This window comes from Apium graveolens, chromosome 7 (assembly GCF_009905375.1).
Source record: "Apium graveolens cultivar Ventura chromosome 7, ASM990537v1, whole genome shotgun sequence".
Classification (NCBI taxonomy): domain Eukaryota; kingdom Viridiplantae; phylum Streptophyta; class Magnoliopsida; order Apiales; family Apiaceae; genus Apium; species Apium graveolens.
The window spans coordinates 130,599,174-130,617,233 of NC_133653.1; the positions used below are offsets into that span (position 1 = coordinate 130,599,174).

The 18,060-nt window shown below is 38.3% G+C and overlaps 1 protein-coding gene across 2 annotated transcripts; it reads left to right on the forward strand.

Moving 5' to 3' along the window:
* Window positions 1-87: 87 nt before the first annotated feature.
* LOC141672466 (uncharacterized) lies at window positions 88-16,869 on the forward strand. Of its 2 annotated transcripts, XM_074479077.1 has the most exons (15): window positions 93-551; window positions 914-5,840; window positions 5,913-6,101; window positions 7,437-7,551; window positions 8,156-9,209; window positions 9,426-9,873; window positions 10,140-10,193; window positions 10,273-13,114; window positions 13,222-13,335; window positions 13,482-13,612; window positions 13,841-13,933; window positions 14,044-14,313; window positions 14,443-15,022; window positions 15,724-15,799; window positions 15,909-16,869. In XM_074479077.1, the coding sequence occupies exons 1-15, from the start codon at window positions 274-276 to the stop codon at window positions 16,006-16,008; spliced, it is 11,271 nt and encodes a 3,756-aa protein (XP_074335178.1). In that variant the 5' UTR covers window positions 93-273; the 3' UTR covers window positions 16,009-16,869. The 2 variants fall into 2 exon arrangements, 1 of the variants encoding a protein (XP_074335178.1); XR_012555536.1 differs by lacking the exons at window positions 14,443-15,022; window positions 15,724-15,799; window positions 15,909-16,869 and having other exon boundaries at window positions 88-551; window positions 13,786-13,933; window positions 14,044-14,181.
* Window positions 16,870-18,060: the final 1,191 nt, after the last annotated feature.

The window sequence follows — 18,060 nt, forward strand, 5'->3', positions numbered from 1 at the left end:
TAAAAAAAAGAAACCAACACAACGCAAGTAGCATGAGGTGTACATCTTAAAATAGGTGTTAACGCTAGCCAGCGATATTTAGGCCTCGCTCCCGAGTTTTTTAAAACCCGGAAACAACTTTCCTTACTAATTAAAACCCGGGAGCAAAGGGGTTACGTCTATTTCTCGGGTGAGGGGGGATGAGCGACAAAAGGCGGAGAAGAGGGATGCTCGTAAATCCGATTGAATAAAGCAAAAGCAAGCAAGAAGGGGGATATAGTAGGTAGTAGGTAAATGATGCAAAGTGTTCAGCATCAACAACAACAACAACAACTAGCCGCTCTTGTCTCTGCTGCTTTGCCCCCCCAAGACGACAACAACAATTCGTCTTCAACAACTCAGCCTGAATCATCAGAGAACAATAATAATAATATCTCCCAAGACATTGAATCTCGTCGTATCGGAGCCATCACTTCTCTCCACAGAGCTATTCTATTCCCTCCTAATTCTCTACTTGTTCACCACTCCGCTTCTTTCCTCTTCCAGGCCTTCTCTAAACTCCTCTCTGACAAGTAACTGTTTTCTACTACCAAGTTATACTTTTATTACTTTTTACCAATCACGGATGTGTGCCGTTATTGTTGTTTTATTCGGTGTTAACTCTTGTTTTCTTTTTCATCTGAATCATGCTATGCTATTGTGAGCTATATATATGTGTGTGTGTGTATGGTTAATGCGTCTTGGTGTGTTGTGTTTTCGTGAATTTGCACTGTTGTTCCCTACTAGATTTTACTTATGTTCATTTGCTTTTAATAAAATGAAGTTTGCTACTCTTTTGGATTACGATAGACTTATTGCTTTTTAGCACTTTGATTTGTAGGTGGTTGTAAACTTGTCGTTTTAATCTTTCTTTGTTCCCTTTAATGTGGTGCAGATCAAATGTTGTGCGTCAAGCAGCAGCCACATCATATGGTGCTTTCTGTGCTGTGTTGTGTTCAGTACCTATAACATCAAATGGAAGGCCAAATCACGCTCTACTCACCAACCTGGTTGATAGATTCATTGGTTGGGCGTTGCCTTTGCTCAGAGTTGGAGATGGGCCATCAGAACTGGCACTTGAAAGTCTCCGCGAGTTTATTAGTGTTGGGGATATTGGGGCTATTGAGAGATATGCATTACCAGTTCTTAAAGCATGTCAACAACTTCTTGAGGATGAGAGAACCTCCTTGAGTCTACTGCATAGGCTTTTGGGTGTTTTAACTCTGATATCTTTAAAATTCTTCAGATGCTTCCAACCTCATTTTGTTGATATTGTCGATTTGCTTCTTGGATGGGCAATGGTACCAGATCTTGCTGACAGTGATAGGCGTATTATAATGGACAGCTTTTTGCAATTTCAGAAACACTGGGTCAACAATTTACCCTTCTCACTGGGTCTTCTTTCTAAGTTTTTGGGTGACATGGATGTAATGCTTCAGGATGCAAGTCCTGGAACTCCCCAACAACGTCAGAGATTGCTTGTGTTGTTGTCTTGTTTTTCTACAGTTTTGCAGTCGACAGCATCCGGTTTGCTAGAAATTAATCTACTAGAGCAGATCTGGGAACCTCTTGTCAGAATGCTTCCTCGTTTACTGGCAGGGCTATCTATGGTTGGGAAAAAATTTGGGTGGTCGAAATGGATTGGAGAGTCTTGGAGGTGCTTGACTCTATTAGCTGAGATTCTGGGTGAAAAGTTTTCAAGCTTTTATTCTTCTGCAGTTGACATCTTGTTCCAATGCTTGGACATGGACATTACTAATCAGCGCTTTGGGGTTGCAAAAATAAATTCCTTTCAAATTCATGGTGTTCTTAGAACTAACCTTCAATTATTATCTCTTCAGAAGCATGGTCTTATCCCTTCATCTGCACGTAAAATCTTACAATTTAATGGACCAATTTCTCAGTTGCGTTTGCATCCAAATCACTTGGTCACAGGAAGTTCTGCCGCTGCTTATATTTTTCTACTCCAACATAGGAATAATGAAGTTGTTGAGCAAGCAGTGAACTCCTTAAGCGAAGAGTTAGAACTCCTAATGAGCATGCTTTTGAATACTGAAGCTAATGCCAAGAATCTTGGGAGTCCAGTGGCCTGCAAGTCCTTTTCAAGATCTGAATTGTTTGCTTTCCTCAAGTTTGACTTGAAAGTTCTATTAAGCTGTGTGTCATTGGGCGGGGATAACAATTTTATTAGCCAACCAGAAATAGTAAATTTTCATGTCAGTAGGTCTGATAAATTGATACAGTTTATTATTAAGAAACTGAATCCGTTTGAATTTCCTGTCAAAGGCTATGTAGAGTTACAAGCTACTGTTGTCAACATATTAGGCCAGCTAACTGCAATTGAGTTTTTGAACAAGTGTTCCACAAAGAGACAAAAAGACTTTCCAGGTCCAGGACTAGAGATTGAGAATGTTCTCCTAGTTAATAACTCAAGAGACGAACTCTTGATAAGAATCTTTGAGTATTTAGAGAAGTACACCACAATCCTTGTGAATGCTCTTCATATATCTTCCCCATTGGCGATTAAGCTAGAAGCAATACAATGGATCGAGAAATTTTGTGAAAGTGTTGTTAGTGAGTATGAGAAGTCAAAGGGAACAATTTATCCTTGTCAAGCATACGAGTGTACTAATGTTGTTAGCAATTTAGTGATCTCATTGTTAGATGCTGCATCAGATAACGAACCAAAAGTGAGAACCCACGTGTCATTAGTCTTGGAGGTGCTTCTACAAGCAAGGCTGATCCCTAGCACATACTTTTATGTAATTACCGAAGTTGTCCTCGAAAGACTAGGTGATGCAGATAAGGATGTGAGAAATGTGTTCATGAGGCTGCTTTCTGACATGTTACCTATGACATTATTTGCGTGTGGCATGCGTGATGATGGATTAGACAGTGCATGCACATTTGGAACTCGTAATTTACTCTATAAATCTAACTTGAACTGGAAACAAATATTTGCTCTCAGGCAACTTCCTCAACAGCTTCACTCCCAGCAGCTTGTTTCTATCCTGAGCTACATTTCACAAAGGTGGAAGGTGCCCCTATCATCTTGGATCCAGCGACTTATTTGTACCTCTCGGTACTCAAAAGATTTTGGTTTAACACTACCAGAGGAAACGGGTAATGTTAGTATTGGTGCCTTATGGCGGGACAAAGAAGTTGAAGGAAATATTCTTGAGAGAACATGTTCAGTTAATATTATCGCGGGTGCATGGTGGGCGATACACGAGGCAGCTAGATACTGTATTACCACACGGCTTCGCACCAACCTTGGTGGGCCCACCCAAACTTTTGCCGCTCTGGAACGCATGCTCCTGGACATTGCACTGGTGCTGCACCTTGATAGTGAGCAAAGTGATGGAAACTTAAACCTTGTTGGTTCTTCATATGCACACTTGCTACCTCTGAGGTTATTACTAGAATTTGTTGAGGCTCTTAAGAAAAACGTTTACAATGCTTATGATGGATCAATTGTTTTAGCATGTGCATCTCGTCAGAGTTCCTTGTTCTTTCGAGCAAACAAGAAAGTCTGCGAGGAGTGGTTTTCACGTATATGTGAACCAATGATGAATGCTGGATTGGCTTTGCAATGTCATTATGCTACAATTCATTACTCGACTTTGCGTTTGCAGGAGCTCAGTAATCAAGTGGCTACATCTTCGACAGAGAAGAACTTTCATAAAATTAAGGACAGGTTTTTTGGTGATGTGTTGAGGATTTTACGGCACATGGCATTGGCGCTGTGTAAATTGCATGACCCAGAGGCTTTGACTGGTTTACAAAAATGGGCCTGTATGTCGTTCTTTCCTTTGTTTTCTGAGGATAACCGGAGTCTTGTTGACCATGAGACTGCTGGACCTTTATCGTGGATTACGGGGCTCATATATCAAGCAAAGGGCCAGTATGAGAAGGCTGCTGCTCATTTCATTCATTTGCTTCAGATGGAGGATTCTCTAAGTACTATGGGTTCTGATGGTGTACATTTTGCAATTGGACGTATCATCGATAGTTATACTGCTGTTTCTGATTGGAAATCTCTGGATTCCTGGCTATCAGAGCTGCACAAACTTCGTGCTAAGCATTCTGGGAAGATCTATTCTGGTGCTCTAACTATGGCTGGAATTGAAATGAATGCTGTTCATGCCTTGGCACACTTTGATGAAGGTGATTTTCAGGCTGCATGGGCATACCTTGATCTGACTCCTAAAAGTAGCAGTGAACTTACCCTAGATCCAAAACTAGCCTTGCCAAGGAGCGAACAGATGCTTTTGCAGGCTATGCTTCTTCACAAAGAGGGAAAGTCGGACAAGGTTTCATCGGAAATTTATAAGGCCAAGTCAATACTAGAGGAAACACTGTCCATTTTACCACTTGACGGTTTGTCAGAAGCAGCAGCCCCTCTGAGCCATTTACATTGCATCTTTGCACTCGAAGAGAACTGCAAACTTAGTGGTGACCAAGATAAACAACTTCAGTCTGTATTAAGTTCATATATCCAAGCTATGCAATCTCCAATGAACAAAGTCCACCAAGATTGTAAGTCATGGCTAAAAATTCTACGTGTTTATAAAAGCATCGTGCCAGCTGCACCAGTGACTCAAAAGGTCTGTAAGAATTTATTGAGTTTAGCTCGTAAACAAAGCAACTTAATGTTAGCAAATCGTCTGCACACTTATTTGAGACATCACATTTTGGATTCCTTCAAGGGTGGCTGTTTCGATTCTATGATTTTAAGTGTAGAATATGAGGGAATCCTGTTGATGCATGCTGAGAAGAAGTTCGAAGATGCGCTTCTTAATCTTTGGACACTCGTGAAACCTTGCTTAATTTCGCCTGCAAGCACTGTTACTAGTGGGAATGATAACTTTATGTTGGCAAACGCATGCTTAAAACTTTCAGATTGGGTGCGACAGGAATATTCTGATACCATAATGGTGAACTTTGTTCTTCAAGTATTTGCGGAGCTTAAAGTAAATGAGAATTGTTCTTTCCGAGGGTCACTAAACTGTAACGATGATAAAGTGAGCTCTAAACCAAGTATCAATATAGTCATCGAGGAACTTGTAGGTACATTTACGAAGTTATCTACATGCCTTTGTCCCACTATGGGCAAGTCATGGATTTATTATGCTTCTTGGTGTTTTAGTCAAGCTAAAGCAAATCTCTTTGGTCCACATGAGACTGTGCTTGAGTCTTGTTCTTTTTCTCCCAATCTCGTTTCAGAAATTGTACCTAATAAGTTCAAGTTAACCGCAGAAGAGCTTACAAGAGTTATAGATATTGTTTCACAGTATCTTTTGGAAATTGATAATTCTAATAATTCTGATAAGGTACAGGAAGTTTGCAACTTGGATACTGAATCTTTTGAAAATGCAAGAGATGTTCTAGTGAAGCAGGTCATAAATTTAATTGAAGCTGCAGCTGGAGCGCCTGGAGCAGAAAATGTTTCTGGTGAATGCCTTTCCGTTACACTTGCTTCTCAATTGCAAAAATGCTTACAGTGTGATAATATTGGGATAGAAAGTACCAGATATGAATCCTTAATTAGTGATCTAGTCGATGTTTGGTGGTCTCTGAGAAGTAGACGAGTTTCTCTTTTTGGGCATGCAGCTCAAGCTTATGTGAATCACCTTAGGTATTCATTTTTTCGTGATTCAGATAGTCAGTTACCTGGCTCTAGTACTGATTTAAGGCAGAAATCTGCTGGTCACTCCTTGAGGGCTACACTTTATGTCTTGCATATACTTCTCAATTATGGGGTGGAGCTGAAAGATACGCTTGAACATGCACTTTTAACAGTTCCGCTGTTGCCTTGGCAGGTAATTATCAAGCTTCATTATCTTACATATACAATGGCAGTGTTACATTCTGACAGTTATTTTATTTTGAAGGATATAACCCCTCAGCTATTTGCTCGATTAAGTTCTCATCCTGAACCTGTGGTTAGGAAACAATTAGAAGGTATGCTGGTTATGCTGGCAAAGCTATCTCCTTGGTCGGTAGTCTACCCATCCCTTGTTGATGTAAATTCTTCTGAAGAAGAACCATCTGAAGAGCTTCAGCATGTACTGGCATGTCTGGTACGTATATCTTATTCTTATTTTACTATAGTGCTTCCACGAGTTCCCTCTCCTTCCAAGAAAACTGGTTCTGTACTTATTAGCAATTTTAATACATTGCACTTGCAAGCTTCTTGCACAGTAGACGAAAGTACCATTCACTATTATTATGTTAACCTATGTGCCTACCACCTGTTTAAAGATCTTTAATCATTTCGTCAGGAATTCAATATGTACTTATTGTTTAAATGAATGTTTTTGGTGTTTTCTGGTATGTAAGTGCAGAAATGTAAATGATACAGCTAATAGTAAAGATAATAGTTACAGAGATTAGAGAATTAAAGAGAGACTAGAGAAAGAGAGCAGATAGATTGAAAGAAAAGAGAGATCAGATAGGGAGAAGATAGATTGCAGAGAAAGAAATAGAAAGAGAGAGAAAGAGAAATTGCTGGAATGAAATTCCAGTTTTTGTATATTCAACATGCTTGTCTGTATACATGTCTTCATCTATTTGTCGATTCTTACTACACATATGAAAAGACTTGACTTACCCATCCATTACTAGTTAGTACTATTATCTAGTTCCTGACACATTTTTGTTTATTTGTAAGTTCGATTTGCGAAAATTGCTAGTTTTTTCAGATCAGGTCTGACCCAGTCATAGACTCATAGTACTCTTTATCAAATAATACTGAAATATGAAGTTGTTCAAATTTAATTCTAAAATACTGGTTTAGGACGGCAGGTAGTTGGTATTTCTCTGAAGACCATCATCATATTTGATTACTTTGGGCCTATTTGGCTCTCAATTTTTTCCCCTAAACGGCAGAAGTCTCCTTTGAGTTACTTATTTCTAAGAGGAGGAATACTGAACCTTTATGTGACATAAGTTTCTGGAATACATGTATTATGGTTCTTACACCTGGATACTCGGTAGATTAAGATCAACTGTATTCAACGACAAGGGATTTAGAAGCAGTTTGTGACCCTAGATCTAAACTGAAAAGAATGTCGTGTACTCGTGAGAGAGAGAGAGAGAGAGAGTCTCGTGGAGGTCTTTGAGAATCCTATTGGAACCACCTCCAGAAGGAAGAAGCATTCATGCTACCCGGAGATTGCATGAAAACAATATGTTAATAGGAACCTAATGTGATGCACTTTAGTTGGACTTGGACTTTCGCTTCCTTATTACCTAATGTACGTACACTCTGTTGTTTCTGGCGCCTCCGCCGATCAGTGAAAACCTTGTATCTAATCGATTCAATTCCCTCGTATACTCTTGCTAACGCGTGGAGCTTGAGTGTCCTTTATATTGGTAACCTGAACATAACTCAGCGCAGTGATATTTACATGCAGAGTAAGCTTTATCCCAGACTGATCCAGGATGTCCAACTTGTGATAAAGCAGCTTGAAAATGTGACAGTTCTTTGGGAGGAACTTTGGCTCAGTACACTCCAAGATCTTCACACAGGTAACTCATTTTGCTTGCTTACTATATGCACATGTTTTATGCTTAATATATCTGCCTAAGCTTTCTAATTTTGAATGAATTTGTATATTGATTCAAAGAAAATACTGTATAGAAGATTTTATTCTAAATTACTGTTGCTAATAAAGAGGCAACATTGAATGTGGATGTACAAAATATTTTTCTAAAAACAAGCGAAAATCTACCAGTCTATTTGAAGTTTTAAGTGGTGCATGATATGATTTAGGTTTTTTTTTAGTTTCTCTTGTCGCGAGTCTTGGAAATATGTTATCAAACTTAGATTTGGTGGACTAGTGGCTTTGTTTATGGTTTCAACAAAATTAATTGTTAACATGAATTTTACATGAAAAAGATTTCATGGAACCTGGAGAACTAATCGAGTCTGTCAACAATCTTGCTAGCCATTCTGATCTCGTACATTTTTTAAACAATAAGCCAGCATGTTTTTTTAACTAATAAAATCTACAGTATTTTCTACCTTACCATGTGATCTTGACACTTGTTGGTATTATGTGCTCTAATTCATTTCTTTTTATCTGTATTTATTGTGGACAATTTAACTAGTCTTCGAAATTCATATTTGTAGACGTAATCAGAAGGGCTAATTTGCTGAAAGAGGAGGCTGCACGTATTGCTGAGAATACTACACTTAGTCATGCTGAAAAGAACAAGATAAATGCTGCCAAGTACTCAGCCATGATGGCTCCTATTTTTGTAGCCTTAGAGCGCCGGTTAGCTTCTACTTCTCGGAAACCTGAAACGCCCCATGAAATGTGGTTCCATCAGGAGTATAAAGAACAAATCAGAATGGCAATTTTTAATTTTAAAACACCCCCTGCAACTGCTTCCGCACTAGGGGATGTTTGGCGACCATTTGACAGCATTGCTGCATCTTTGGCATCTTATCAGAGGAAGTCATCAGTAACTTTGGGAGATGTGGCACCACAACTGGCACAATTATCATCCTCTGTTGTTCCAATGCCTGGTCTAGAAAAGCAAATAACAATATCTGATTCTGACAGGGAACTCACAAATGCTATCCAGGGAATAGTTACAATTGCTTCTTTCTCAGAACATGTAACAATTTTACCAACTAAAACGAGACCTAAGAAGCTTGTAGTACTGGGGTCAGATGGTCAGACATATCCCTATTTGTTAAAAGGGCGAGAGGACCTTCGTCTTGATGCTAGAATTATGCAACTATTGCAAGCTATAAATGGTTTTCTTCACTCGTCATCTCCGAGTTGTGATGGGGTCTTTCAGATTCGCTATTATTCTGTGACACCAGTAAGTGGCCGAGCTGGTCTCATTCAGTGGGTGGACAATGTCACAAGTATCTACAGTGTCTTCAAATCATGGCAGAGCCGTGTCCAGTTAACACAGATCTCCACGCTGGCCGGAAATCTGAAGAACTCTGTTCCCCCATCTGTTCCTAGGCCGAGTGATATGTTCTATGGCAAAATCATACCTGCACTGAAAGAAAAAGGTATCAGAAGAGTAATATCTCGTAGGGACTGGCCGCATGAAGTCAAGCGTAAAGTTTTTCTGGATCTTACGAAGGAGACTCCTAGACAGCTTCTTCATCAAGAACTTTGGTGTGCTAGTGAAGGGTTTAAAGCCTTTAGCTCAAAGTTGAAAAGGTCCATATGTTAAATCATTTTTTTTATAATAATATTTAAATATGCTAAAGTGTTAAAACTGTTAATACATGGTATTTTCTTGCTCTAATTTTGAAGGGCTGATGGGTAGAAAAAGTGAAAAACAAATAAAGGTTTCACTTTTTTTCTATTTAAAAAAACTAGAGGAAAGATAATGAGGCTAGTGATTGACATGATAACATGATTATGTTGATGCAGGTATTCAGTAAGTTTAGCAGCCATGAGCATGATTGGCCACATTCTGGGGCTGGGGGATAGGCATTTGGATAATATTCTAATGGACTTTAGTAGTGGGGATGTCGTGCACATCGATTATAATGTGTGTTTTGATAAAGGGCACAGGCTAAAGATTGCTGAAATTGTGCCATTTCGCCTTACTCAAACACTTGAAGCAGCTTTGGGATTGACAGGGGTTGAAGGAACCTTCCGAGCAAACTGTGAAGCAGTTCTTAGTGTTTTAAAGAATAACAAGGATATACTATTGATGTTGTTGGAGGTTTTTGTTTGGGATCCTCTTGTGGAGTGGACACGTGGAGATTTTCATGACGATGCGGCAATAGTTGGTGAAGAAAGAAAGGGCATGGAACTGGCAGTGAGCTTGAGCCTCTTTGCATCTCGTGTTCAGGAAATTCGAGTTCCATTACAGGTGCTCCACAGTATATATAATTCTTGGTTGCGTGCCACTTATATCCTCCTGTCATGTTGCAATTTTTTGCAATTATCTCTAATTTTGGGAAACTCTTTGTACTCCCTCTTTTATAGATACTTAAAACATTGGACTCATCTGCTTGTATTTATTTGTATTTCATAGAGTGATAAATTTATTAGCCGAGCAATGTGCAGTATTTCCGTTTTTTCTTTTGGTTTCCCTCAGACAAACATTAATGATTTTTATCTTTCTAAATGTACCAGGAACATCACGATCTTTTAGTGGCTTCCTTCCCAGCTATTGAATCTGCTCTTATGGTATGTATAATCTTGAATATTCTTTTTTTCTGTTCTTATATTATGTCGATGTGAAACCAAATTTATATATGTTTTGCAGCGGTTCACAAATATCCTCAATGAATATGAGATCATATTTACTCTTTTCTCTCGTGCTGACAAAGAGAGATCTAACCTTGTTCACAAGGAAACTTCCGTGAAGTCAGTTGTTGCTGAAGCAACTACTAATTTGGAGAAAAGTCGTGCAACATATGAAATGCAGACTCGGGAATTTGCTCAAGCAAAGGCTTTGGTAGCAGAGAAAGCTCAAGAGGCAGCGTCTTGGATTGAGGAACATGGAAAGATTATTGAATCTATACGGAGTACTTCAATCCCAGAAATCAACTCCAGCGTAAATCTGGCTGGTAAGGAAGAATCATTGTCCCTTAAGTCTGCTGTTCTTGTGGCTGGGGTTCCCTTGACTATTGTTCCTGAACCAACACAAGTTCAGTGCCATGAAATTGATATAGAAGTCTCTCAGCTAATGTCTGAGTTTGATCATGGACTTTCCTCTGCAGTGAGTGGTCTTCAAACATACTCTTTAGCTTTGCAACGCCTCTTGCCTCTAAATTACCTTTCAACCAGCCCAGTGCATAACTGGGCCCGAGTTTTGCATGTCCTGGTAAACACCACCATCTCTTCTGATATACTGTCCCTTTCCCGAAGACAAGCAGCTGAATTTAATGCACAGATACATGCAGATGGATATGACTCTGTTGAGTGTCGTTATGATGATCTCTGCCACAAAGTAGAGAAATATGGAGTGGGTATTCAAGAGCTGGAAGAAGAGCGCTTGAGACTGGTCAATTCTATTGGTTCAGAGACTGATTCAAAAGCCAAGGATCACCTAGTATCAACTTTTATCAGCTACATGCAATCAACTGATTTCGAAGATGAAGATTTTCTGCCTTCTACGAGTTTTGGATTTCCAAATCATGAACGGACTCTTGAACCCAGATTAGAAGGGAAGATTGAAGAGGAGAAGATTATAACTGTTCTAAATATAGCAGTTAGTTCTCTTTATAACGAGGTTAAACATAAAGTACTAGACATCTTGAATCATACTGCTGATGGAAGTCAAGCTGGTACTGTAACTATTTTTTCTGAGTTTGCTGAGCAAGTAGAGAAGTGTGTTCTCCTAGCAGCTTTTGTTGATGAAGTTCATGAATATATCATTAAAGGCAATTTAGCTATTCCCAATACAAATCTGGAGGGTTTAAACCATTCTTTTCACAGGAACTGGGCTTCCTTATTTAATGCCAGCTTGATTTCTTGCAAGGGCCTGGTTGAAAAAATGCTTGATATGGTTCCTGATGCAATAAGGGCGGTTATCTCCTATAGTTCGGAGGTCATGGATTCATTTGGTTCTCTTTCGCAAATCAGAGGGTCCATTGATACAGCACTGGAGGATCTTATACAAGTTGAACTAGAGAGAGCATCTTTAAATGAACTGGTGCAGAACTACTTTCTAAAAGTTGGCCTCATTACTGAAAAACAGTTGGCTCTTGAAGAGGCTTCCCTGAAAGGTCGGGACCATCTGTCTTGGGAAGAGGCTGAAGAACTTGCTTCTCAGGAAGAAGCTTGTAGAGCTCAATTGGACAAACTCCACCACTCATGGAACCAGAAGGATCTGCGAAATTCTTCCTTGTTAAAAAGGGAAGCTAGTATTAAAAGTGTTCTGTTTTCTGCAGAACACCATTTTCAATCTTTGTTCAGCAATGAAGAAGATCGAGAACCTCAAATTTCAAAAGTCAAGAATCTTTTATTAGCTCTAATGCAGCATTTCTTTGACTTGGAATCGGTTGATAAATCATTCTCTTCCTTTGATGGACCCGTTTCTTCTCGGCCAAGTGATATTTTTGGCCTTAAAAATTTAGCTGAATCTGGATGTCCAATGTCTGAATGTGTATGGAAGTTTTCTGGCATGCTCAGTAACCACTCCTTTTTTATATGGAAAGTGGCTGTGATTGATTCTTTTCTTAATTCATGCATACACGATGCAGCTTCATCAGCAGACTACAATTTAGGATTTGACCAACTTGTCAATATTGTACGGAAAAAACTTGAAAGCCAACTTCAAGGGCATCTTAATCAGTATTTGAGACAACGAGTTTCCCTTGCTCTCTTAACTAGGATAGATACTGAAACTGAACTTCGAAAGCAAATAGCAGTGTCAGCCAAAAATATCTCATTTGATGACATGAAGAAAGAGTTTGGGGCTGTAAAGAGAGTAAAGCTTATGCTTGAAGAGTACTGTATTGCACATGAAACTGTCAGGGCTGCTAGGTCAGCAGTTTCCCTCATGAATAAGCAAGTGAATGGACTAAGGGAATCTCTTCTCAAAACTACTTTGGATATTGTTCAGATGGAATGGATTCATGATGTTACCTTTAACCCATTGTGCAATTACAGGCTCATATTCCACAAATTTCTTGCAGGTGAAGATAACTTCCTTCCAGTTATTTTGAACCTTAGCAGACCCAAATTGTTGGAAAGTATACAATCATCTGTAGCAAAATTAGTAAGGTCCCTTGAGGGTCTGCAGGCTTGTGAACAAAATTCTTCTACAGCCGAAAGGCAGCTAGAGAGAGCTATGGGTTGGGCTTGTGGTGGTTCAAATTCCACGTCAGCTGGAAATCCCTCTGTGAGAAATTCAGGAATTCCTCCTGAATTTCATGATCATCTTATCAGACGAGGTCAATTGTTACTGGCAGCTCAAGAAAAGGGGTCTGAAATGATCAAAGTGTGCATGTCTGTTTTAGAATTTGAAGCATCAAGAGATGGCATTTTTCAAAATTCAGGAGAGCTATATTCCTTCCAGAGTGGTGCTGAGGCCAGGATTTGGCAGCAAATTTACTTGTACGCATTGACAAGATTGGACGTGACTTATCACTCATTTATGTGTGAGTTCCTAAGGATGTTTAGTCATCTGACACTGCTTAAAGTTGTTCATTTTGTTAAATTATTATTTTTGTATAGAGATGAATGCATGCTTTCCTCACATCATCAGGTGCTGAACAAGAATTGCAGCTTGCACAGAGCAACATGGAAACTGCTTCCAGTAATTTATCTTCTGCAAGTAGTGAATTATCTATCGCTTCTGCTAAAACAAAGTTGGCTGCAGGTCTCTAATTTTTCATTGATTTTTCCTGCATATTTGTAGTTTTTTCGTACATGCATAAGATCATTATACCGTTAAACACATGTTTATCGATAATATTCAAAGTATTCTTTTGGTTGAGCTAAATTGCCGACTTTTTTTCTTTGCAGATAATTTGCAGAGCACTCTTGTTGCAATGAAGGATTGTGCCTATGAAACTAGTTTGGTGCTATCTGCTTTTGCACGTGTAAACCGGGCCCATGCGGCTTTGACTTCTGAGTGCGGCTCTATGCTTGAAGAGGTATGATTATGTGTGTATATATATGTGTGTGTGTGTGTCTGTATATATAGATGGCCGTGCTCAAATGAGAACCGGTGATTTATATTATTTATGTTGGTGATTTGATTGTTTATCATTGCAATTGTCATGGCACGGCCTCCTCCCACCCCAACTGCAACCTCCATCTTTGGTAGATACTCTCGGGAGGATATATCCATCTTCTGTGGCTTACACCTTGTGGTTTTCTAGGTTCTGGCTATAACTGAAGGCCTAAATGATGTATACAGTTTAGGGAAGGAGGCAGCTGCATTACACATTTCTCTGATGGAAGGTCTTACTAAGGTTTATGTCTCTTTTGTTTATGATTTCAAAAAAAGTTTTGTCGAGAAACTCAATTTTCTGACCAATTTTATTGAATCAAAAAATTTATGCACTTCTTTTTCCATGATCAGGCAAACGCCATTCTGCTTCCCCTTGAATCTGTGTTATCTAAGGATGTTACTGCTATGACTGATGCCATGACAAGAGAAAGAGAGACCAAAATGGAGATATCTCCGATTCATGGACAAGCTATATACCAGTCTTACTATTCAAGGATTAAAGAAGCCTGGCAAGCCTATAAACCTTTGGTTCCATCTCTCACGTCCTCTGTGAAGGGACTGCATTCAATGTTGACTAGGTTGGCGAGGGCTGCTAGTCTCCATGCAGGGAATCTTCATAAAGTAATGTGGTTCATGATTTGATTTATTTTTTTATTATCCATTCTGGTAATGCTTGTAGAATAATTGTCCTGGGCAAACAAACTATTATATTTAGTGAAAGATTAATAATCTTGTTTCTTCTTCTAACAGGCTTTGGAAGGACTAGGAGAAAGCCAGGAGATAAGGTCTCAAGATGTGAATTTGTCAAGGCCAAACGTGGAAGAAAATGACCCAGATTTTGACAACAAAGATGTCAATGTTGTCTCTAAATCTGATCGAGAGTTTGATGAGGATTTCGTAGACATTAAGCTGTTGTCCGTGCAAGACAAAGGATGGATCTCTCCTCCCGACAGCATCTACAGTAGCAGCTTAGAATTTGATGAAATGTCAGCGGATGCTAATGAGAAGAATGTTGGTGACTCCGGTTTAAAGGAACAACTTTCCAATGGACATGACTTCAGGGAGACCAATAATGTTATGAGCTCTGTTTCATTAACTGAAAACAGTATTCCAGAAACAACGCAGTCAGAGTCTCTTGTTAAGAGCAGTGGTAAAGAAGACTTATTGAAGGAACAACAGCCGAAAACTCGGGTGTCACCTTCACATTCTTTAGTCTCAGAAGAAATAGAGGTGAAGGTTGTTGAAAGATCTCTTCGGAATCAGGATAAAGTTGAAGGGGATATTAATCAGGCTCCTCTTCCTAATATGGATGTCATCAGAATCACAAGGGGTAAAAATAGTATTAATTCTTGAAGTAGAACTTCGATCGTACTAATTTTTCCTCTAAATTTTCTTGGAAAATCTTTTTAATTTTACATGCTTAAAATTTAAATCCATCGTGCTGCTGCTGGTTTCACTGCTTGTATCAAGCTTGCGTCTTTTATATTCCATTTATATAGAGAAATATACATTCCTGCTCTGCTTGCAAGCATGATCTAATCATCTGATTCATGTTAAAGCCCTAGGAAGTTTAAAAATCTTGCATATTTGCGTCTTTTGATATACTTCACTTTAGATTTGTTTTATATGGAAGAAAAGATGAAATACAAAACAAAGGAGTTTGGTTCTTTCTTTTTGTACTCATTACGGTATTTGGATAAGAATGTCAATGTGAGATGTGTATGCTGTTAGATTATCTTATTCCAGTCTAAAATATCTCTTAGTAACATAGTGAACAAACAATTGGATTGGGTCAAGAAAATAGTAGTATGCTAGGATATCTTGATTGTAAACTTTGATTAATGTGATCGGAATGTTCTTTTCAGTTTTATACTCGAAACGAGAGTTTTTTGAGATTATTTTTTTGCCGCATCTTTATTTTAGTCTGTTTTTGCTGCTTATTTATAACAAAGAGAACAGCTTCCTTGATTGCCGCAGAGGTGATGATATATTCATTGTCTCATTGTTTTCTTTATAATTACTGTACTCCAGGTAAAAATGCTTACGCATTGTCAGTTTTAAGACGGGTAGAGATGAAGCTAGAGGGTCAAGATATTGCAAATAACAGGTGCGTACTTCCAGATACATTCAGCCCTTGGGTTATATTGGTTTTTGCTAATGTTGCGATTTATTTATTTATGATTCTATTGTTTGTTCTGGGTGGGTTTTGTCTTCAGAGAAATTAGTATTTCGGATCAGGTGGACCATCTAATTAAGCAAGCCACTAGTGTGGATAATCTTTGCAATATGTATGAAGGTTGGACTCCATGGATTTGATGATCTGAAGCTGTCATATGATGCAGAAGTGTTCCTGTGTCTCCAAGTTGAACTCATTCTCCGGGTGAACTGTTTCATCAATGTGGATGGAAGCATGTACTCCTAGGTTGTAGCAAGCATTAGTTGTAACTTCATGCTTGTTCCTTGTTCCTTGTCCTTCTCGGTCAAAAACTTGCGATAAAAATATATGGGGATAAAAGCTTCGAGCTTTTCTAGAACATGCTAGCATGACTGCATCAACTGTGTTCCTCTTGATTCATGGACCAGTTAGCCTCTGGCAAAAAGCGAACTCCCAAGCACATACACTATGAATAATGTCTGGAACTACGACTGCAGTATGATTTTACAAGGAATTCAGAAACCAGCACTATTTTTAAATGCTTGAAGCTGATCACTCAACAGCTATTATAAAATGTTGCTCTTCCTTTTCATGGAAGTTGTCCACAAAATGTCCCTAATATGTGCTGCTAACTTGCTTCTCTTTTGCTGGGATATCTGATACTTGACAACAGCTAGGAGCAAACGGAGCTATAAGTCGTAAAACATGCTCTGCTGAGCTTTCGTCACCTCGTACCTCCCTTACAGGACCTAGAAAGAGTTTAAGCTATGTCTTGTCGGCCACACAAGAGAAAATTGTTTGCTTCTGCCAGAAGAAATCACCTCTTAATGCAATTGCTCTCATGTCTCATCCTTTGTATACACACATAAATCCATCTTTAATAAACCTTACAATTGCTGATACTACACTATCTATCATCGAAAGAATCCTATTTGATGCATGTTATGAAGAAGTTTGAAACATTATTGTACTTGCAACTATTGTATTCAATCACCGGATATTATGATCAAATCATTACTTTATGCTTTTGTATCATTACTTCATGCTTTTGCAGTTAATTCAGTTCTTTCAATGTCTTGTATAATTTTGATTACAGTAATCAGTCGCGTGGCGACCTAAATTTCTATTTATAGTTATGCAGATGGACTTTAATGTCAAATTAAGACTTTTTTTGGTCTAAGAATTAATGTTTATTTGTGTGCAAATAAACTTAAATTCGATCTAGTTTAAACTGAAAGACAAATAACTTAAATAATATCGAATTGAAATATGAACCTTATTAGATTACTACAGATTGATTGTCGAAGAAAAAAAGTTGAGAACATTGAAGAGTACGGGGTTGTCGTTTGCCAAACAAGGAACCGGCTGGTGGTAAAACTAGATGGTCAAGTTGCTCGACTCAAGCTGCTATAGAGGAAAACTAAATATTAGTATGTTATTTTAGAAGATAATAATAATAATATAATATATGTAGTGTACATTAGAAAAAAAATTATTAAGGACATACGGGTTGTAAAAAAATGGTTATTGTGTAATATAATAATAATGTTAACCATAAATTTCTTAATTTTAAAGATATATAACTAAAGTAATGAGACACGCTACATATATTTCATTTTTTATTCAGGTTTATCTTTTACGCTTTTATTACTTTTATTATTATTATTATATTAATATTTATCATTCACTATTCCATATTTGGCATATTACGTGCTCATGCATTCGTGTTTGGCATAAAATATTGCTATAAAGTATAGACCAAAAATTAACTCCGTATAAAATGAAAAAGTTTAGCATGATACACATTTCGAAACAAACGCAATACTTTGATAAAACATTACAATACATGGTAAAACTTTTGATCAAATTGATCGAAAATATGGGTGGGCACTCAATTTCTCTTCACAGGCGGAATTCTGAAAATTTTACTACCAAAATTTGTATTACACAAAATTGAAAAGCTTCAATTTTATTAGGATTTCGATTTGTGTTGCTATTAGAGGTAATTTTTGTTTTGAGCATTAATTTATATGTATATGTGTGTAGATGTATGATAATTCCGGTGAGTGGGGCGTCTCCTTCCGACGCCGTGTCTGAACCTTCTTTAGCGGGGTGTAGCTGCTGTTGGGTATCTGCAAAACAACACCGGAGGGAAGTTTTGTCCCCGCGGCGCCTCTGGTGTAAAAATAAGAGTCTGGTTTTGAAAGATAAAG

Excerpts from the sequence above, each read along its gene's own strand:
- LOC141672466 (XM_074479077.1), top strand. The coding sequence starts at position 274 with ATGATGCAAAGTGTTCAGCATCAACAACAACAACAACAACTAGCCGCT. Across the intron at positions 552-913 it reads TCTAAACTCCTCTCTGACAA|ATCAAATGTTGTGCGTCAAG; the intron begins GTAACTGTTTTC and ends AATGTGGTGCAG. Across the intron at positions 13,115-13,221 it reads GACTTATCACTCATTTATGT|GTGCTGAACAAGAATTGCAG; the intron begins GTGAGTTCCTAA and ends TCACATCATCAG.